The following is an 18,306-nucleotide window of genomic DNA, read 5'->3' as shown; positions in this document are numbered from 1 at the left end:
TGGGATATCGACCGCGCAGCGACGCGGAGAGGGGACGAGCAGCAGTTTCGCAGTCGCGATCGGAAGAAAACTTGGGGATTGGACGGGTTGAGAGTGAGCCTGGAGGCTGCAGGGACAGCAGATGTGGAGAATTCTTGACTGAAGAAGCAATAGAGAGAGACGAGCAACAGAAACCGAGGAAAAGACAAAGGAAAAGGCAGATCATCTCGACCCGCGGACTCTACCACTATGGCAAGTTTGGTGCCTTCGGGCTGGGTTGTATCATTAGTCATTGCAGGTGTTTGTCGCATTCACCATGAAGATATCTGGACCGCAACGCCATGCCAACCTCAGAATTGATCTGTCATCATGTCAGTGTCCGTCACAAGCAATCTTCGAGGATTTCCGAAAACTCACCAAGCGTCATGCTCATGCTAACATCGGTACTTTCGACCATCTGTGTGAATTCAGAAAAGCTGATCTTCCCGTCACCATCTTTATCCGCTTCCATGATTGTCTTGTCCACAATCTGCTGCAGCTGTTGATCCTTAAGGTTCGAGCCAACCATCATCTTGAGCACGATGAATAACTCGCCATTGGAAATGTATCCGTCGCGATCAATGTCGTAGACCTTGAAGGCGAATTTCAATTTTTCTTCTTTGTTGCCCTTGGAGGAGAAGGCAGAAAGGCCCAGCACGAACTCTTGAAAGTCGACGTCGCCGCCACCGTCTTCGTCGAAGATAGCGATCATTCTTGTAGAGAGGTTAGCTGAAGTGCACCGGAAGGAGCAGGGGTTGCTATACCTCGTCGCTAAGGGGTTCGAGGATACTTGAGGTAATGAGAGGAACTCTTCGCGTTCAATAGTGCCGCTATTGTCCTAGTATGGTCCTCCATGTCAACAGCCGCCCAACAATGTGCACCCAGACAGCGATCTCACCTTGTCCAACTTCATGAATCTTTTTCGCAGTCTGTCAACCTCATCGCGATCGACTGCCGTAGAAGCTCTCGTTAGCACGTGCTGGGTTGCTTTGTCCGATGGACCAGGCACAAAACCACTTCCAATGCAATTGAGGCGGTGACGTACAATTTGAGAAGGAAACAATGTTATCAAGGATCTGGGAGCCCGTGACTTGCTGCCGTCTCCGAGCATCGTATAGAGCGGCATTATTGGGCTCTGCGACCGTGGAGGCTTGGGCGCCAAATGCTGGCGTAGCCATGGTGGGCGATTGAGGGGTGCGACGTCTCGATTGGAGACGGGGTTGTTGTCGCTCTCGAGTGCGTAGCAGCTATGTCGGGAGAGGGGACTGAACAATGGGGTCGCAAAGGTGCTGTGCAGAGAAGTGAGATGTGTGTGTGTGTGTGTGTGTGTGTGTGCGTGGGAAGAGGAATTGAGAAGCTGAAAAAAGAGCACGGAGTACCAGGCGAGTTTCAAGCCATGATCCTTCTTCACTACAGCCGCATGCACATGGGGGCCTTCTTGTTCGAACTAATAAACGGTGCCCGATTCGCCCAATCGAGTGAAGGAGCTGGAAATCACGTGGACCTTAGCCGTTACAGGTTTAGGCCGCGCTGTGCCACAAGTGGCTTGAGGTTTTTGTGGCTGGAACAACCTTTGTTGTGGAACTTGAGAAGGCAAAGAGATTTGCCTGTGGTATGTTGGCTACGGGTGAATTACGAGGTCCGTCACTGAATCGGCTACAGCCAGGACGTCGTTAAGTAGGATGAGGTTCTTCATACGGGTTAATGGGATAATCACCATCACCCGCTATCAAACTACCTTTCCTGGACGAGTGACGGGATAGTGTACACTGACATGTCACATTGGGTGTGTTGCAATGGGAAATGGGCGTCGAAGGGACTGCAGATGCCTCGCACCGCCCGACTGGCAGCACCCAAACAATTTGGCGAGTGCTGGCGGTGCTTGGTGGTGCTGTCATGGTACTGGCTACTAGGCCCCGAGGCCCCCCTATGAATGCCTAAAGTTACTAGCTTCTAGGCTACCACCTGAACAACTTCCCGCACCTCGCCCCCCCTTTCCTCCCTTCCCAACTGGTGTGTCCCGCCAGTGGTGGCAGCGCAGGGCAAAGCTGATCCCCCCCGTCACTCTGCCCTTGGAGTTTTCACCCTCTTTTTCCACTGTTCACCTGCAACTGCACCACCACAACTCCAGCACCCGCCTGCCATCAAACCTCATCGGCCATCGTCGTCCTAATTTTATCCTTTTCATCATTTTGAAAACGGATTCATAGTCCGAGTGCATCAAACTACTAGTGATGCGAATTTGAGGAATTTTCGACCCCGTTTTGCTACTTTTTCACGGTGGTCTTGCACGTTGTTGTGGTGCGTGTGCTAAGGTGCGGTTTCACCTCCTCGCTCCCTCCATGAGCGAGTCACCACTTTGAAAATTCCTCATGTCCACCCGCGGCCGCGCCACCCGCCCAAAGAAACTCAACTCCAAGCAAAATGTCCAAATTTTCCGTGAGGATCAAGTTGATCCTCCTTCTGACTACGACACCCAACGTGCTGCGATAGAAACCGGCGTTGAAAAAGCCGAAGAATCAGTATGTGACCCTCCGTCCTCATCACCTCTTCTTCACCCATTCTTCTGTCGCTGTGTCCTCTTCTTGCCTGCTTAGTCATCATCACCTCTTGGCAAAACACTCACAGCTTTGCAGGAATACCATCTTCAACAGGCCATCAAAGCATCTGAAGCTGCAAAGGCTGATGCCAAAATCAAAGATGCTTACATTCCCACTCCACCTACCATCGCCAGTGATGTCCAGTATGACGTCCTCTACCCGAAAGGGTTTCAACAACCCGCCACCTATATTCGCTCCTCTGCCACGGTCGAAGACTGTGCAGGAGTCGCGTATTGCATGGATGAAGAAGATGAACTTGCCTTGAAGTTGATCATCGGCAAACTGCCTGCTGGCCAGGAGCCGTGTACTGAAGACCAATTTGAAGTGGTCATGAATTTCTTTGAAGAGACTGCGCAGACAAAACAGCCGTTTGCTGCCGTCGATAGTCCGCCCGTCTTACCTTTAGAAGAATTCGAGGAGCAGATCGATGACACCGTCCCTCCTTTCGTCCGCAACCTCTCCGGGTTCATATATGAACACTGGAAATCACGGCGGTCTGCAACTGGTAATCGTCCATTGGCCCCTCGGCTCAAATTCGAGACCGGACAGGAGTCCGATGACAGCGATCCATATGTATGTTTTAGACGACGTGAATTGCGACAAATCCGCAAGACCAGAAATCGTGATGCGCAGAGCGCCGAGAAGCTGCGGAAGCTCCGCATGGAGCTCGAGACTGCGAGAAACATGCTGCTGATGGTCAAACGAAGAGAGCAACTTCGCAAGGAAGCCCTCGAGGTCGATAGACTGGTCTTCGAGCAGCGGCAGGCGCTCCGCGACACAAAGAGGAAATTGGGCATGAAAGGGGACGATGACCTCCTCATCAATCAAAAGGTAAAGCAGCCCCGTTCTAGAAGTGTGGACTCGTACTCACCTCTCTCTCAGAAGCAGAAAATACCACCGGGGATGACGCCCAACCAAGCCGCCCTTGCCCAGCAACTCAGGATGCCTATGGCTGCTGGTCCAGGTCCGGAACTGCGTACGCTCGAAGAGGTTACCGCTGCTCGTGAACGCGAGATCCAAAAGGAGATCCAGACCAATGTTGAGAAACACATCAGATGGAATGAGGGTTTCGTCGATAAGACCATGGCACCGCTTACTCCTGATCTTGAAGATAATTATCCTTCGCCCGGCGAACATTTCCGGGAAGCAATGGCTGCGACTGAATACTTGCCAACACCACCAGCTAGTATCTCGGATGAAGAGTCGCAGGAACTGCCGAATGGAACAGACGTGGTGATGAAAGACGTATCCCGACCACCGACGCCATTCCGATATGCTAGTCCAGCGGATGAAGAATCCGTCGGACACATGCCTTCCTTTAGACGGAGGATAGGACGTGGTGGGCGTATCATAATTGATCGAAGACTCCCTCGAATGCGACGAGACTCCTCGGCAGACGATTGGTCCAAGGATGATCGGTTCAAATTTGACTCGGACGACGAAGATTTCTCTGATGCTGATCCCACTTTACCCGACTTAACTTTTGCTCGCATGTCCCAGCGCGCATATCTCATCGGTGGAAGCCGACCGACAGACGCACAACTGATAGCATCAAGGAGATCACAGTCCGACGTCGCAGGCCCAAGTCACTCTTCTCCAGCTGGGCAGCATGCACAACCGACACCTGCACCTTCTTGAAATGTCATGATTATTTTGGATAACATCTTTTCCCTTAGCACTGTCTCAGAGAGTACAATTCACCAGACTCTCTCCTCAAAGTTCGGATGATCCCGGGCTCTTGTTAGGATTCCAGTGACAGCAGAATCGCCCTCTTTTGCGGCATTGTACGATGATGGATCAAGTTCGAAGGAGCTCATAAGCTTCCCGGCCGCGGAGTCGACCCGGTGGGCTGTTTGGAGGATGATAGAACTGTACATAGTATCGAGGCCAGCGCCTTCGTCAATGAAAACGATGAACACATCGTAAAGAATTTTGTGTTGAAAACCGACAGTCCGTCGCCGAAGCTGGTCGATTTCGGTAGCATGATCGAAGAGAGACATCGCAGTCGAGTTTCGCCAGCGTGCTTCTGTTGCTACCTTGAAGATCAGCCGGGTGCATTTCCTCTTCGCGCTGCTTTCTTTGGCTTGTGGTCCACCTCGTCGTTGGCTTGCCGTTTGGTGGACCTTGCCGTGATCTCTTGGTTCTTCTTTGCAATGTGTGCCTGGCACAGACTGATCAACTGGTGTAAAATCTCCTTTTCTCCGACTCTCACTTGAAGTGCCATGAGATATCGATGCTTGTTGCAGTCGGAGGGAATAAGTGATTGATCTGATTCAGAACGCGCCAGTGCCTCCAGAACAGATCGGTCGGCCTCCAGAGGTGTGCCATATTCTGACAATCTTTTTGTGAGAACAGACTGCAGTAGCGCAGCCTCTTTGATGGTGACGCTGTCTTTGGACGTTTTCATGGCATCAATACACAGCGCACGCAAGAGCATGTGCAGCTGTCCTGGCACGGCCTGTTCAAGCTCTTCCACGTCTGGTGCAGGTCTGGGTATGGCATAGCCATCGTCGATAACACCAATTTCCTCAAGTTGTTCTGCTCTTTTTAACCAAGCTGCATCTTTAGCGCCATGCTTCTTGCCTGCTACCTCGAGAAGAAGATCATGCGATATCTCAACAACGTCATATTGAGCATAGTTATCAGTGATGTAGCCGTACATTCGGAGGAGATCTGAGCGAGGAAGTGGGCCATAATCGTTGAAGATCTGCTCGCCGGTCTTGATCCGCTTGGTAGATCTCATGATGAGGTAGTCGTTTTCTTGAAAGAGGCGTGCCTGCATACAAAAGAACAAGTCAGCTTCCCATAATGTAGACGAGCGGAAGAGGACGACATACATTGTTTCTGTCAGCATCTGCGTTCAGCATGTCAGCGAAAGGCACCATACCCTTAAGCGGCTCGTCTTCGTCGTCGTCTTCGAATTCGTCTTCCGAGCCATTGTTCACGTCGTTCTTGTCGTCGTCCTCGTCAACGTCGAAAGCATAGGCCATAATTGAGCTTCCCGCGATGTGGGCAAGCTTAATCAATTCCTCGGTGCGGTCTGAGTCATTTTGACCAGCCACGGGAAATAGCTCAGGATGTGAGAGCATAATCGGTATCATCTTCTCTTTCCAGGACTCCTCAGCTTGAGTCCGACTGATTTTGTCAACCACAGCACTGGCTTGCAATGCCTTGAGCTCCGTAGCATTCCAGAACATTAGACTATCGAACTTCGTAGGGAGGACTTGAAAATAGGCATGCCATGGTGACTTTTCGTTCCGCAGATATTCATAGATGATAGTGACTATCAACGGCTGCCATTGTCCGGTTTCACTGAAAGGCTCGAGCACAGCAGAGGGGATGCTTGACGCCGCAGCTGTAAGCACAAGAGACCGAGGGATAGCGAACAGCTCCTCGTCCTCTTCGATGTCCTCAACAGCAACTATGAAGTGAAATCAGTGGTCTGCATTCGAAGGGGAACTGGGCATTGCGAACCGGCTCCTCTTCCCGCACTCTCGCTTCTCAGATCCTTGAGCTGGACTTTGGGACTCAACCGAGTCCCATCAGCGGCCGCGAACCATTCAACGAAACGAGCAGTGGCTTGGTCGAAGTCTAAGCGTCCAACCGCTTCTACAGCGTCTACCATCGCTGTGAGAGAATAGATGGAGTCAGAAACAAGAAAGAAAGTATGTCGGAATAGAGGAATGGGTAGTTGTTGTGTGGGAAGAGAGAAGCATAGTGGGATGAAGAATGACCGAGAGCAGTTGGCAGCCAAGAACGGATCAATTTAGACAGCTCCGATTGGCTGCCACACTGATCAGCCTCAGCCGGCGACATAAATCGACTCCACACTTTGCCTCAATCCCTGTGATCCAGAGCCTCGAGAGTATTTTTTCGCAGACTACCAGTCCACCAGGCCTGAAGCCACTCGCAGTTCTGCGTGGAATTTGTGTCAATACATTTGACACTGAGCAGAATGCTCGGGTAGTTCAGTCTGGCCGAATCTCGCTTATTTACATGTCTGACTGCTCTGCATTTACGTCACCACCAAGGACTCTACCTGCATCCAGAATCATTAGAGCGACTTCTTTTGCGCCTGACAGGATCACATGCCGACCAACAGCCAAGTATAGGCTATAAAGGCTCGGAAAAGGCGAAGAGTTGCCGTTGACTCAGTCCCAACCCTTGCCACTCAGTCAACCTCGACGTAGCGCTTGGGCCACGCCACTGGCAACTGTGCAGTCCACAAGAAATACGGCCAGGGCCAAGACAGTTGAGTGCAAGCATCCGTCCGCACGAGTGTGAGGCCGGCTCAGGCAGAAGAACGAGACACAGTTCGGGGAATAACGTGTGTCAAACCTGGGAACATTGGGCATCAACATAGTCACCTCCAGGGCTCCAATCTTCTCACTCCCATCGGTGTCTTGCTACGCAGAAACCATACACCAGCTCGGGAAGGTCATAAGGGCCCATCTAACTCCTTTCTTTTGAGGCCAAAACCAATACCTCCCAGGCCAAATCTCATCAAGATGATCGCGCTCGGCCTAGAAGGCTCCGCCAACAAATTGGGCGTGGGCATAATCCTGCACTCCAAGGACAAACGCAACCCGGTGCAAATCCTGTCGAACATTCGGCACACTTATCATGCTCCTCCCGGCGCGGGCTTCTTGCCCAAGGACACCGCCTTACACCATCGCAGCCACGTCACGTCCCTCGTCTCCAGCGCCCTCCGCGAGACGAACCTCACACCGGCGGATATTGACTGCATATGTTACACCAAAGGGCCCGGGATGGGTGCTCCATTGCAATCCGTCGCGCTGGCCGCGCGCACGTTGTCCCTCCTCTGGAACAAGCCCCTGGTGGGAGTGAACCACTGTATCGGGCACATAGAAATGGGTCGCTCGATCACGGGCGCCACGAACCCGGTCGTCCTCTACGTGTCGGGCGGAAACACCCAGGTAATAGCCTACACGTCGAACCGGTACCGCATCTTCGGCGAAACGCTCGACATCGCCGTGGGGAACTGCCTGGACCGGTTTGCGCGCACGCTGAACATCCCCAACGATCCGGCGCCCGGGTATAACATCGAGCAACTCGCCAAAACCGGCAAAGTCTTAGTCGATTTGCCCTACGCGGTCAAGGGGATGGACTGCTCATTCTCCGGAATACTGGCCCGCGTCGACGAGTTGGCAGGCCAGATGAAGAATGGCACGCTGAAAGATCCAAACACTGGGAACACGGTTACAGCAGAAGATCTCTGCTTTTCGCTCCAAGAAACTGTCTTCGCCATGCTGGTCGAAATCACCGAACGAGCCATGGCACATGTCGGCTCAAACCAGGTCCTCATAGTTGGAGGAGTAGGATGCAATGAACGCCTTCAAGAGATGATGGGCATAATGGCGAGGAGTAGAGGAGGGAACGTATATGCGACGGATGAGAGATTCTGCATTGACAATGGGATTATGATTGCGCACGCGGGATTACTCGCATATCAGACCGGTTTTACGACGATGCTGGAGGACAGCACCTGCACGCAACGATTTCGAACCGATGATGTGTTTGTTTCATGGAGGGATGATTGAATCTTTTTGTCGACTTGAATGAACCCAAACACGATTCTATATGATGATGAATCTGACATGTCTTTTGAGTGGAGAGAAAGCCGTGGGATGTCTGCTCTCTATCGCACGAACTCGTTGAGTGACCACTCCGTAACACCATCCCAATTAGTGGTCGTGAGTTCATCAACATCCAGCAATTTTATGAACACCAACCCACAGTCGCCAAGTCATAACGGGTAGAGCAGCCAGTCCAATCCCTCATTCAGCAGTTTGCGCCTTTGGAACAGGCTTGAAGGAGATCGTAGTCACATACTAGGGGTTGTCAGCATCCATGTAAACACGCGGTCCACCCAACGCGTACCTTTTTCTTGTAGCGGGTCGTCACACTCGTCGCCAGAACACCATTCTTCACGCTACTAGTCATGAGATGGTTCAGAACAGTATGGTTTGGCAGAGTCAGGACGCTGTTATCGTCCTTGACCGGCAAGATACCGTTCAAAATAGACCTGCTCAGGAAGAGGGGCAGGGCTGGCGGATTTCCTAGTTCTTGGATGATCTGGCCCGCAGCCTTGTATTTCGGGTCGTCTTCAGGCAAGTCGACATCGATCAGGTATGGTGGAACCACTTGACGCCAGTCACCCATTGGAATTTCCTCAAGATGTGGTTCTTCTACATCTGAATCCTCAGGTGTCTGTTCCCCGGATTCGGCTTGTTCACGTTGTTCTTCTGGCACTAGTGCAGTAGCCTTCGTCCCGGGTTGGGTACTTTCTCTTCTGGGCTTCGTGATGTCTTCCGTAGCAATCTCAATGTAGTTGACTAAGAAATTGTTGAAATCGACTGCAGTGGGCAATTCGGCACTGGTGACCATCTCTCCGTCCACCACGAATTTAAGATGGTGAGTTCCTGAGGGGAGATTGATGGTGGTGAACATGCCAGGCGCGTTTTTCCTAAAGTGTGAGGGTTAGAATAGAAAATACAACATCGAAAACTATAAGATTATCATGGGGAAAATAGTGATTCTTCGATAACGGGGGATGGGTGGCCGAGTCGGGAATCCCATATCGGTCAGAATCAAAATACAAGACACCGAAACGAAACAATTCCGACAGGACGACCTACCTCGGATGCAGTCTGTATTTCTTTTCCCAATTTGCAAAGGTTCCCGTCACGTACACCTTGTGCCCGCCTTGATTCCACTCAATAACAGTCGGAACAGTTTGAGTTGTAGGGTGAACTGCGTACGGCTGCAATTCTTCGCCAAGCTCATCCTCGGACTGTGTGGTCGTGCTCAACATAGAACTCCTCCGCCTCAGCGGAGGTTCTCCAGTCGATAGAGGATCATCAGTCTCGAATATTGGGACGTCGGCATTTCCCTTGTCAACGGGCATCAGAGTTGGCGATTCCGGTATCGGCACATCCGCGATAGGAAGAGGGAGACGGGGAGGTCGAAGTTGAGCCACGGGTGCGTAGCGTCGATCCTCGTATGCATGACCCTCGGGGAAGTCCTCCTGCTTCTCATCAAAACGTTCCTCGATGGTCTCTTGTTTGCTTCGTGACATGGGAACATCCATGGGACCCGAAGCCTGTGGGACAGTAAGGGGTGGTTGGCTTGGAGTCTGATATTTCTGTCTGTATTCCAACTCATTCTTCTTGTCTCGAGGTGTCCTCGGGGTGGACCTCTCAACCTTGGTGGTTCTGGGATGAGGGTCAGAGGACGAGGCCTGAAGGTATTGCTGTAACGCTGGTTTCTCGAGATGCTGGGAAGTGGTTTGGGCAACAGCGGTGTCTTTTGTAGCAGAAGCGTCGACAGGAGTGCCTCGGCCCTGCGAGAGGGCTTGGATGGAGACTCTTTGGTTGATCTTGCGTTCTCTTTCAGCTTGCGGTGTGCCAGATCTGGAACCCGAGCTCTTCTTATCCTCAGCCGATTGTTGCTGGCCCATGGTGAATGATGGAGTCGGTATTGACTGCTGGAAATTCAGGTGTCGTGCGACACCTTGCGGAAATGAGAGGAAGGTGGCCAGTCAAGAAAGGCAAAGTCAGGGAGATAGGAAGTCGGAGCGGAATTTTGTTGGCTCCAGGTGTATGAGCATTCGGTGTTGTGTGTCAACTTCCAAAAACAAGACAGACCAGAGCCGGTCGGGGGCAGGAGTGTCAGCAAATTGATGGATGAATGGAAATGCCTCCGAGCTCTGGTGACGTTGGGTTCGAGGTTGAGAGAACTTTGAACGAAGGCAGAGAGGGGCTCGAATCAAGCGGGCAGCCAGGTGAGGTGAAGGCTGCGCTAGTTCAGGCTGGTTTCGGCCCGGAGTAGTGAGTGGGTGCCCGCTTGAAGGGCGTCTGTTAGTTAAAGCCCCAACTAATTTCAGGAACGGTTGCGGGGGAGCAAGGCGTCATCAGGGTTGTGGTTAGCACGCGTTACGGGAGTGTCTTCCTGACTGATCTGAGGCTCAGTTCTAACACACCCGCAAACAAAAATTTCACCAGCTGCTGCGACTCGCTCAGTTGTTGCACAGCACCTGCTTCCGGTCACGGCTCCTACGATCTCTCGACGTGGATTTGCCAGGCGCCGAGTCTTCATCATGATTCATCCACTGGTTCAGAAATGAATGCAACCAGCGACTCGAGTTTGCCGGCATGGCTTTCCGTCGCCGGAGTGCTCCTCTCGTCCACTCTCACGATCCTCTCCTACGCGCTGTATCCAGTCTTCCTTCTGTTAAGAGCAATATGGTACATTCTGGCGTCTCTATCGGCGCCTTTTATATACATGGGACTTGTCGTCACCAACGCTTCGCTGATTCCATGGCGCGTCTTCGCCGCTTTCGAGGTCTGTCTGCTCAACCCAAGTGCCTTCATACCCCAAACACCTACTAACTTTTATGCAGCCGCTCTGGTACTTTCTCGGCAGCGCAGTTCTGCTGGGGCTACTATTCGCGCTTGCCTTGCATTTCACCATGCGCGTCTTCGTTGTTGTATTTCGCCTTGATCGCAGCACTCCGAAGCCGATTCCAGCCAAAGGCCACGATGCGGTATCGTACCGAAAGGCAAGGGAAGCAAAGAAAAAGAAACAGCTGGAGGAACAACAGAGACTAGCCGCCGAGGCTCGATTGATTGCTTCGCAACCCTTCCTACAAGAAGTGGTGCGGGAAGCAAGGAAGATGCCTGTATCAGGCGCGGCGCCTGCGGGTTCGCTTAGCCCTTTGGGCCCAAGCAATACGGCACCAAGTCGGCCCGGGCTTTTGCAGGAGACGATCCTGGAACACAGCGATGAGGACGACAATGACTCGGTGTTCTAGACCTCATTGGCTTTTAGTGGATCCCCGAATTGTTGAGCGCCTGCTCGAACAATTCCTTGCAGCGGACCCGGCTGCCCAGTCGAGCACACAGGAGGAACGCTCCGCTCAGTTTCCGATGCAGACTGTAGGTCTCTTCTGGCGGAGGTGCCAATCTTTCTCTCAGCATGACGGGAATGAGGGCCCGAACTCGATCGGTGATAGTTTGGTCCTGGAAGTCATAGACGTCCGGACTGAAATCCATGAAGGGTTCGGCAAGCGTCATGACTGAATCGATATGGGCGTTCAACATGGCCTTAGATTCATAACCAGTCAGATAGCCAAGCTGGATGGAAAAATCTCTGCAAGCGTCCCTGTCTTTTCTCGAGGCGGCAATGAGGGTCTTGATGTAGAGTTGAATGAACTTCTCGGGAAATTCTCTGGATGCGCCAAAGTCAAGTAACTCCAACTTATTCGTTTCAGAATTGTAGAGGAAGTTAGTCCAATTTGGATCCGTCTGCATGTATCTGAATTCGGTGATCTCACGCAGGCAGAGTCGCAGGATCTGTGATCCTATCCAGTCCTTCTGCTCTTGCGTGAAATTTTGGACTTTTGTGACTGGAATACCTTCCATTCTCTCCATGGTCAGGACCCGTTTGCCTGATGCTTCGTCGATGATCTCGGGGACTGTGAAGATGTCCTGTTCGTCTGCCAAGAGCTTCCGAAACCTTTTTGCGCATTCAGCCTCGCGAATATAGTCGCATTCCCATGCTAATTCAGTACGGGCATTGGCAATAGTTTTCTCCAGGTACAACCCTTTGGGCAGCAGGCGAGAGGCAGTAAGCAACAAAGATAGATTGTTGAGATCGGAAGAAATCGACTCCGCAACACCGGGATATTGCACCTTGACCGCAACTCTCCTGCCGTCTTTCAACACTGCCCCGTGAACCTGACCAATGGAGGCGGCGGCCATGGGCTTCTCGTCGAATTGCTGGAAGAACTGATCACGCCAATTGGGACCCAAATCAGCAGCAATGACTGCGTCTCTCTGAGACGCGGGCATATAATCCGCACTGTCCTGGACGCGTTGCAGCACATCATGAATGGGCTTTGGAAGCAATTTGGAATCTTGGAAGCTCATCATTTGACCTAACTTGAGGGCGGCACCTCGCATTTTGGACAATTTGGCGACAAGACGTTCCATATTTGCGGCACTCAGCATCAACGAGCCATTGGGACCACCGGAGCGACTGATACTCTCGCTGACAGCTCCATAAGCCATTGACGCTGCAAGTCCTCCAAATTCGAATATCCGGCCCATCCTAGATGAAGGCACTTTTGATTCACGCATTTGATACGGCCGTGCAGTCTGAGGTTGTTGCGTCTAGGTTATCTGTCAGTTGATCAGTCAGGATCGGTCAACGACAGGCAGGGTTCAGTTACATTGATCTTCTGAATGTCTTTGGCAAGCTCAGCCCCAAGTTGCTTAATGCTTTCAGCATCCGTATCAGGGGCCTTCTGCCGCATGACGCTCATGCCATGGAACCGTCTCGCCGGGACTCCGCCAGGGGCGTATCTTCCCTTTTGCCCGTAAATCCTTGCATTCCTCGGGTTGCGAAATAGCCGAGATAGCTGTTCCTCCGAGGGCTCATCCTCAGCGTCCGCCTGACGCTTAGAGCCAGAGTAGTAGACATCCGCGTTGAGACCAGGTTCGATATGCGAATCGCCCTCTTGTACGTCGTTTTCAGTCTTAGGCACACGGACACGTGGCAATGCAGATAAAACCGGCTTGACAGTCCCTGGTGGCTGATAGAAGACATCCTGCTCTTGTTCCACTCCAAATTCCTGGCCATTTTCTTCCGGCGACGGAGGTTCGGCGGATTGCGCGGGGATCTGGTCTTCGGATTGTCGTTGAGCTTTCCTTGCCTCATCTGGAGATAGACCCTCGACTGAAGTGCTGCCGGGGAGGTTTGGCTTCGTAGATGAGTGGGAACTGAGGACTTGGGCAGCTCTAGGCTCGAATGGATGCTGCGGTGTCTCCCCCGCGGGGATCTGATTGAAGGTTATACCATCTCCTTCCTCTGCTCCAATAGGGCTGTCATCTAACGGTATTGTCCCATCCGGGAGTGGCGTCCTGGTCGCTTGGGCTTGCTCAACGTTCAGGCCTTCACGAGAGGATGCCTGAGATTGGGAGCCCTCGACGGATCTCGTGTAGAAGTGGTCTTGCTCGATACCTTCTTTCGATGATTTTGAGAGAGGCTGAGAGGAGGAAGCGAACCGCGAGACAGATGTAGCTAAGATTGGGAGACCCTGAGTCCTTATGGCCTTGATGACGGAGGAAGATTGACCATAGACTCTAGCTTGAGCAAGTCGTATATCGAAATGTTTCGCTGCGACATTTCGTGACACACTAAGTAAGGCAAGAGCATCGATTAGATGCCTGCCGGACATGGTTTCGGGTGAAGGGAGGGTCAAAGGCCCTTTCTGACGGCCGTTGAATACATGCACAAGTCGTTGACGCAGCTTTGTTCGTTACACGGAGCGCAGCTGGTTGGAGAAACTGGTTGGAGCTTTTTGCATGTGGATCGTCGAATCCCAGCATTCCCCACAGATCGAGCACATCACCCCCCCTTGTCTGCTCGTGTCTAACCTCTGCTATACTTGATTCCTGTCATCGAAGGGACAAATGTCAGGGAGCAGATCATTCAATTTGATGATGCTATGAAAGTGGACGATGCGGACGCGCTCCGCGCCCGAGTCCTCGAGCTCGAGGTTCAGCTGCAAACCACCAAAGCCCTCCTTCGAGGCATAGAAAGGTCAGGCTCAACATCAACTACGGAAGCTCGTGCGAATGGAGAAGGCCTGCTGTTGCCTCTGCCAGTCACCCTCCCAATAGGCCACTCAATGCACAACCTCATGCTCCTGTCCGACTCAGCCCTTCCTCTCGGATCATTCGCCTACTCAAGCGGTCTAGAATCTTTCTTGGCTCACCTCAAACAAGAACCCTCAACTCCTGGGCAGACAAATCTGTCCCTTTTCCACAAGTTCCTCAAACTTTCCATCCAGTCGATGGCATACACAAATGTTCCGTATGTTCTTGCTGCATTTCGTGATCCCTTGGCGCTCATGGATCTCGACAATGATCTCGATGCGAGCACGCCCTGCAACGTTGCGAGGAGAGCGAGTGTTGCTCAAGGCCGTGCACTGTTGAGTGTTTGGGAGAAAGCTTTCGCTCCTGCTGCGAGACTGCAGCATGAAGAAGAAGGGGAAGGGCTTGAAGCTGCTACCGCGCTTGAAGTCTTTGCTCGTGACCTAAAGCTTTCAGCTCTATCTCCTGCCGGCGTTTCCAACAACCACCCTCACCAGATTCCTGCAGTGAACGGACATCTTGCTCCTCTTTGGGGTGTCATCTGTCTTTCCCTAGGCCTCAACCTTGAAGAGTCAGGCTATCTTTTCCTCCTCAACCACTCCAAAGCGGTCATTAGCGCAGGTGTTCGGGCATCCGTGATGGGCCCTTATATGGCACAAAATATCCTCGCATCCAAAGAATTGCAAGAGCTATTAGCTGGCTGTCTAGAGAAAGGCTGGCTCATGAGACCCGAAGAGGCGGGACAAGTGGTTCCAAGCATGGATCTGTGGGTAGGAAGACACGAGTTGCTTTATAGTCGAATTTTCAATTCGTGAACGATGGTCAGTCACCACGGCAAAGGTTGTCGGACCCGAGTTCCCTATCGACTTGATGAGCTCCCAATCTGTACGCGGTCCGGCAGAAACGCGTCTGTGATGTTTGTCAGTGAAGTGGAAGCCCTTTTACGACTTATATGGTGACCGGACCAGTTTCATACCAGCCATCGACCACAGACGACATTACCATCGTCACAGGATCAAACACTTGTCGCACGCACAGAATAAGTCCATCACAGTCTCCACAATTGCGGTACGTCTGAAAGGAGCGACTTTGGCGGTCATGGCGCCGAATAATACTGCGACCATTGCCTTCATCGCACTTCTATTCCTCTTCGCCGCCGCGCCAACCCTCGCGGTAAGAGGATATCAACAGCCAAACACCCTCATTACCGTTACCCAGCCGACGACCACCGATGACACCAGTAAGAAGGAGCCTTCCAGATGCAAGTGCGAGCTCGTGAGACGCACTACCAATGTCACACCCCCGGAATGTATTGATTACTGCGTGTGGAGATGGGCCTGGTATTGAACAGCCACAGCATTGTTGGAGAGAGAATTGGGAGTCAGAACAAGCAAATCCTGGAGACCACGGAATATCTATCTCGTCGCCCATGCGGAGGGCTAGTTGAATGGAAGAGGGATGAAAACTCCATGGGCCGCTGGGAGACGTCAGATAGGACCCGTTTTCGTGCAGCACGGTCTAAGATATGAGGATGATAGGTGAGCCGGACTCGTGCAGGAGCAACCACTTGAAGGCCTCGACGAGACACCTCTACCATGAGAAGAAAGGACCCACGGGCAAGGCAGCGGTCTACTATGAATGTTAAACACAGGGGTCCAATCTGGGGAATGAAATGACATTACTAGGTATGCCTGCCACGAACAGACGGCATACAATGCTCCAGCTGGCTTTGCACAACCAGCAAGGCCTTGCAAAATGGGGTATCAATATGTATGTTGATGCAACTCGCAATCACAGTCTGCAACCAAAATGACAGAGATGGAGATGCCATGCCAGCAATCACTCATCAACCTCGTCAATGGGACCAATTCTCTCCTCTGTGCCTTCAACCGCTCTCCTACCCTTTTTGGGTTGCCTTCCGCCACGTCCAGTTCCTGCTGACTCCTTCGGCTGACGCCGCGGTTTCTTCTTGGGATTCACAGCCGCCTGGACAACCTTCTCCGCCAAAGCTGAGATGCTGTCTAAACGATCCATGCTGGGTGCTTGAGTTCCCCGCCCTGCTGCGTCTGGCGTAGCCAAATGTGCACCTGCAGTGGCCTGCTGCCGTTGGCCTTCCAGGCCGCTCTCATCGATGTCTGCTTCATCCCTCTCCGTAGATGGCAACGGCACGTCAGCCCCCGCAATATGATCAACAAATCCTTGGTCCGCTCTTCGTTTCTCATCCTCCTCCCTCAGTCTTCGCTCTTGTTCCTCTAACTCCTTCATTACCTTTCCCGGGTCCTCAAACTCCTGATTTGTCATGGCCGCGTAGTCCTCTATACTCACCGTTTCTTTGGCTGCAACACAACTTTCGACTCTCTCTGGATCTGTCCGTAGCTCAAGCAGGTATTTCTTTTTGACCACGCGCCGGTCAACACCTTCCGGAAAAAGATTTGCAACCATGGTGAAATCGGTGCCGAACATCCGCAGGCCTTTGTAAAAGAGGTTGGTCTGATCTTCGTCCCATCGGTTCCCGCGCGCGCGCCCTGCATGTTTCCCCAACGTACCTGAAGTGATATACTTGTAGATCCGGTCATCTTCAAGCGCAACATTTGCGTCTTGAATCACCGCCTCCTCGACGCCTGCGCCGAAGGCGACCTCTCGAGACTCTGCTGCGACGACGATTTGTCCGTTGACGATGATCTGCTTGGGAACTGCCGCGTCCTCTCCTCCGTTGTGTTCTTCCTCGTTATTCGAAGCGTTGGTTTCCCCTCGGGCGGCTTCCCGTCGCTTCTCAAGCTCCTCTTTGCGTCGCTTTTTGATCTCTGGCCAGTTCTCCTGCATGCGCTTCTCTGTTTCGGATTTCTTGCCTATCTTGTTATCCTTGATGAGATCTGCCATCGAGACCTCCTGCGGGTCTATTTCTAGCTCTTCAGCATTCTCCGGAGTAGCAAGGCGAGAACGACGACGATCTGGCTCGTCTGTGCTCCCATGGACAGCATCTTCCACAATTTGTTGGGCCAGCTCTTGTATCCTCCTCGAATGTGACTTCTTCTTCGAGCGCCTCGCTCTTGGTTGCGCAGCATCTTCAGTTGTACTCTCTTCTGTTTCTGCTGGTTGTGACACCGATCGACGCGCTGAGCGGGGTTGGTGCGATCTTGCTCTGCTCTCAATTGAGTTTGCAAGTTCCGATACTGCAGCTGCTTGGGTTGTCGCATCTTGCAATAGCGCGTCCGATGTACGAGATTCGCTCCGCCTAGCTCTTGGGCTGGTCCTCAGTACTGGTGTTGTAGAATCGAGTAGGGGAGGAGTATGCGATTCGGACTCTCTGAAATCCTCGACTGTGTGAGTAGTCTTCTGCCGCTTCCTTGAACCACCAGTGGTTTCCGTCTCTTGAGCAGAGTCTTCTGATGCTGGAGAGGCTGGCTCACGGGTGGTTATTCGTTTCGGACGAATAGATGAAGGGATCGAAACCGAAATTGAGGGTATGACTTGATCGGGACGACTCTCGCTGACGTTGTTGGAATGAATGATTTCAATCTCGGGGATCGGGTGACTCGGAACAGCGCTTTCAAAAGAGGCTGAAGGAACTCTCTCAGTTGTTGCTTCTTCGAGCGGTGTATGGAGGGGCTCTCCTGCTGTCTCTATTGATCCAGCGATGGAAGGTATTTCGCTGGCCAGCTGGGTTATCTCCGTTTCTAGCTGCGGCTCCCGTTCCTGACCTTGAACTGGTTCGTCAACAAGTTCAACAGCAGGACTCACAGTCTGACTCTCCGGCGTCAGGGACGGCGGAGCAGCGTGTCGGAGAGCAGTTCTTTGGACATTCTTTCTTGGGCCCTTCGGGACTATCTTCTGGCCTGGCTTTCGCACAACTGAACTGAACGTTGACATGATGGGCGCAACGCTCTCCGTTCCCTACCGAACGTACACGGATCTCACTCACATATCTTTCTCTTTGTTCACTCCAGAGCTTCTCGTCAGTCAACGCCGCTGCCCACACGACCACAGTGCAGGTTTGATCGGCAAACATG

The 18,306-nt window shown here is 52.3% G+C and overlaps 11 protein-coding genes across 11 annotated transcripts; 5 read left to right on the top strand and 6 right to left on the bottom strand.

Annotated features, from left to right (window-relative positions):
- Positions 1-185: 185 nt before the first annotated feature.
- PV07_02167 (calcineurin subunit B) lies at positions 186-1,459 on the bottom strand. The gene is made up of 5 exons (XM_016388759.1): positions 1,064-1,459; positions 917-969; positions 783-856; positions 397-731; positions 186-340 (listed from the first exon to the last, which is right to left on the bottom strand). The coding sequence occupies exons 1-5, from the start codon at positions 1,194-1,196 to the stop codon at positions 330-332; spliced, it is 606 nt and encodes a 201-aa protein (XP_016255687.1). The 5' UTR covers positions 1,197-1,459; the 3' UTR covers positions 186-329.
- A 656-nt stretch (positions 1,460-2,115) lies between these two features.
- PV07_02166 (uncharacterized protein) lies at positions 2,116-4,562 on the top strand. The gene is made up of 3 exons (XM_016388758.1): positions 2,116-2,540; positions 2,655-3,449; positions 3,501-4,562. The coding sequence occupies exons 1-3, from the start codon at positions 2,391-2,393 to the stop codon at positions 4,254-4,256; spliced, it is 1,701 nt and encodes a 566-aa protein (XP_016255686.1). The 5' UTR covers positions 2,116-2,390; the 3' UTR covers positions 4,257-4,562.
- Positions 4,316-4,618, bottom strand: PV07_02165 (uncharacterized protein; the record flags this gene model as incomplete). The annotated part of the gene is made up of 1 exon (XM_016388757.1): positions 4,316-4,618. One exon carries the CDS (start codon positions 4,616-4,618, stop codon positions 4,316-4,318), a length of 303 nt encoding a protein of 100 aa, XP_016255685.1.
- Positions 4,619-4,662: 44 nt separating this feature from the next.
- On the bottom strand, positions 4,663-6,243 carry PV07_02164 (uncharacterized protein; the record flags this gene model as incomplete). Its single annotated transcript, XM_016388756.1, has 3 exons — positions 4,663-5,394; positions 5,456-6,039; positions 6,093-6,243. 3 exons carry the CDS (start codon positions 6,241-6,243, stop codon positions 4,663-4,665), a joined length of 1,467 nt encoding a protein of 488 aa, XP_016255684.1.
- Positions 6,244-6,487: 244 nt separating this feature from the next.
- On the top strand, positions 6,488-8,503 carry PV07_02163 (tRNA N6-adenosine threonylcarbamoyltransferase). Its single transcript, XM_016388755.1, has one exon. It carries the CDS (start codon positions 7,127-7,129, stop codon positions 8,177-8,179), a length of 1,053 nt encoding a protein of 350 aa, XP_016255683.1. The 5' UTR covers positions 6,488-7,126; the 3' UTR covers positions 8,180-8,503.
- On the bottom strand, positions 8,034-10,378 carry PV07_02162 (uncharacterized protein). Its single transcript, XM_016388754.1, has 3 exons — positions 9,278-10,378; positions 8,520-9,105; positions 8,034-8,470 (listed from the first exon to the last, which is right to left on the bottom strand). Exons 1-3 carry the CDS (start codon positions 10,096-10,098, stop codon positions 8,417-8,419), a joined length of 1,461 nt encoding a protein of 486 aa, XP_016255682.1. The 5' UTR covers positions 10,099-10,378; the 3' UTR covers positions 8,034-8,416.
- Positions 10,379-10,625: 247 nt separating this feature from the next.
- PV07_02161 (uncharacterized protein) lies at positions 10,626-11,945 on the top strand. The gene is made up of 2 exons (XM_016388753.1): positions 10,626-10,982; positions 11,041-11,945. Exons 1-2 carry the CDS (start codon positions 10,761-10,763, stop codon positions 11,449-11,451), a joined length of 633 nt encoding a protein of 210 aa, XP_016255681.1. The 5' UTR covers positions 10,626-10,760; the 3' UTR covers positions 11,452-11,945.
- Positions 11,465-13,878, bottom strand: PV07_02160 (uncharacterized protein; the record flags this gene model as incomplete). The annotated part of the gene is made up of 2 exons (XM_016388752.1): positions 11,465-12,811; positions 12,871-13,878. The coding sequence occupies 2 exons, from the start codon at positions 13,876-13,878 to the stop codon at positions 11,465-11,467; spliced, it is 2,355 nt and encodes a 784-aa protein (XP_016255680.1).
- Positions 13,879-14,148: 270 nt separating this feature from the next.
- PV07_02159 (uncharacterized protein) lies at positions 14,149-15,111 on the top strand (the record flags this gene model as incomplete). The annotated part of the gene is made up of 1 exon (XM_016388751.1): positions 14,149-15,111. The coding sequence occupies one exon, from the start codon at positions 14,149-14,151 to the stop codon at positions 15,109-15,111; it is 963 nt and encodes a 320-aa protein (XP_016255679.1).
- Positions 15,112-15,394: 283 nt separating this feature from the next.
- PV07_02158 (uncharacterized protein) lies at positions 15,395-15,643 on the top strand (the record flags this gene model as incomplete). The annotated part of the gene is made up of 1 exon (XM_016388750.1): positions 15,395-15,643. One exon carries the CDS (start codon positions 15,395-15,397, stop codon positions 15,641-15,643), a length of 249 nt encoding a protein of 82 aa, XP_016255678.1.
- Positions 15,644-15,952: 309 nt separating this feature from the next.
- PV07_02157 (uncharacterized protein) lies at positions 15,953-18,243 on the bottom strand. Its single transcript, XM_016388749.1, has one exon. The coding sequence runs from the start codon at positions 18,164-18,166 to the stop codon at positions 16,136-16,138; it is 2,031 nt and encodes a 676-aa protein (XP_016255677.1). The 5' UTR covers positions 18,167-18,243; the 3' UTR covers positions 15,953-16,135.
- Between the last annotated feature and the right edge of the window lie 63 nt (positions 18,244-18,306).

This window comes from Cladophialophora immunda (assembly GCF_000835495.1).
Source record: "Cladophialophora immunda strain CBS 83496 unplaced genomic scaffold supercont1.1, whole genome shotgun sequence".
Taxonomy (NCBI): domain Eukaryota; kingdom Fungi; phylum Ascomycota; class Eurotiomycetes; order Chaetothyriales; family Herpotrichiellaceae; genus Cladophialophora; species Cladophialophora immunda.
This window is presented reverse-complemented; position numbering and strand designations above follow the sequence as displayed.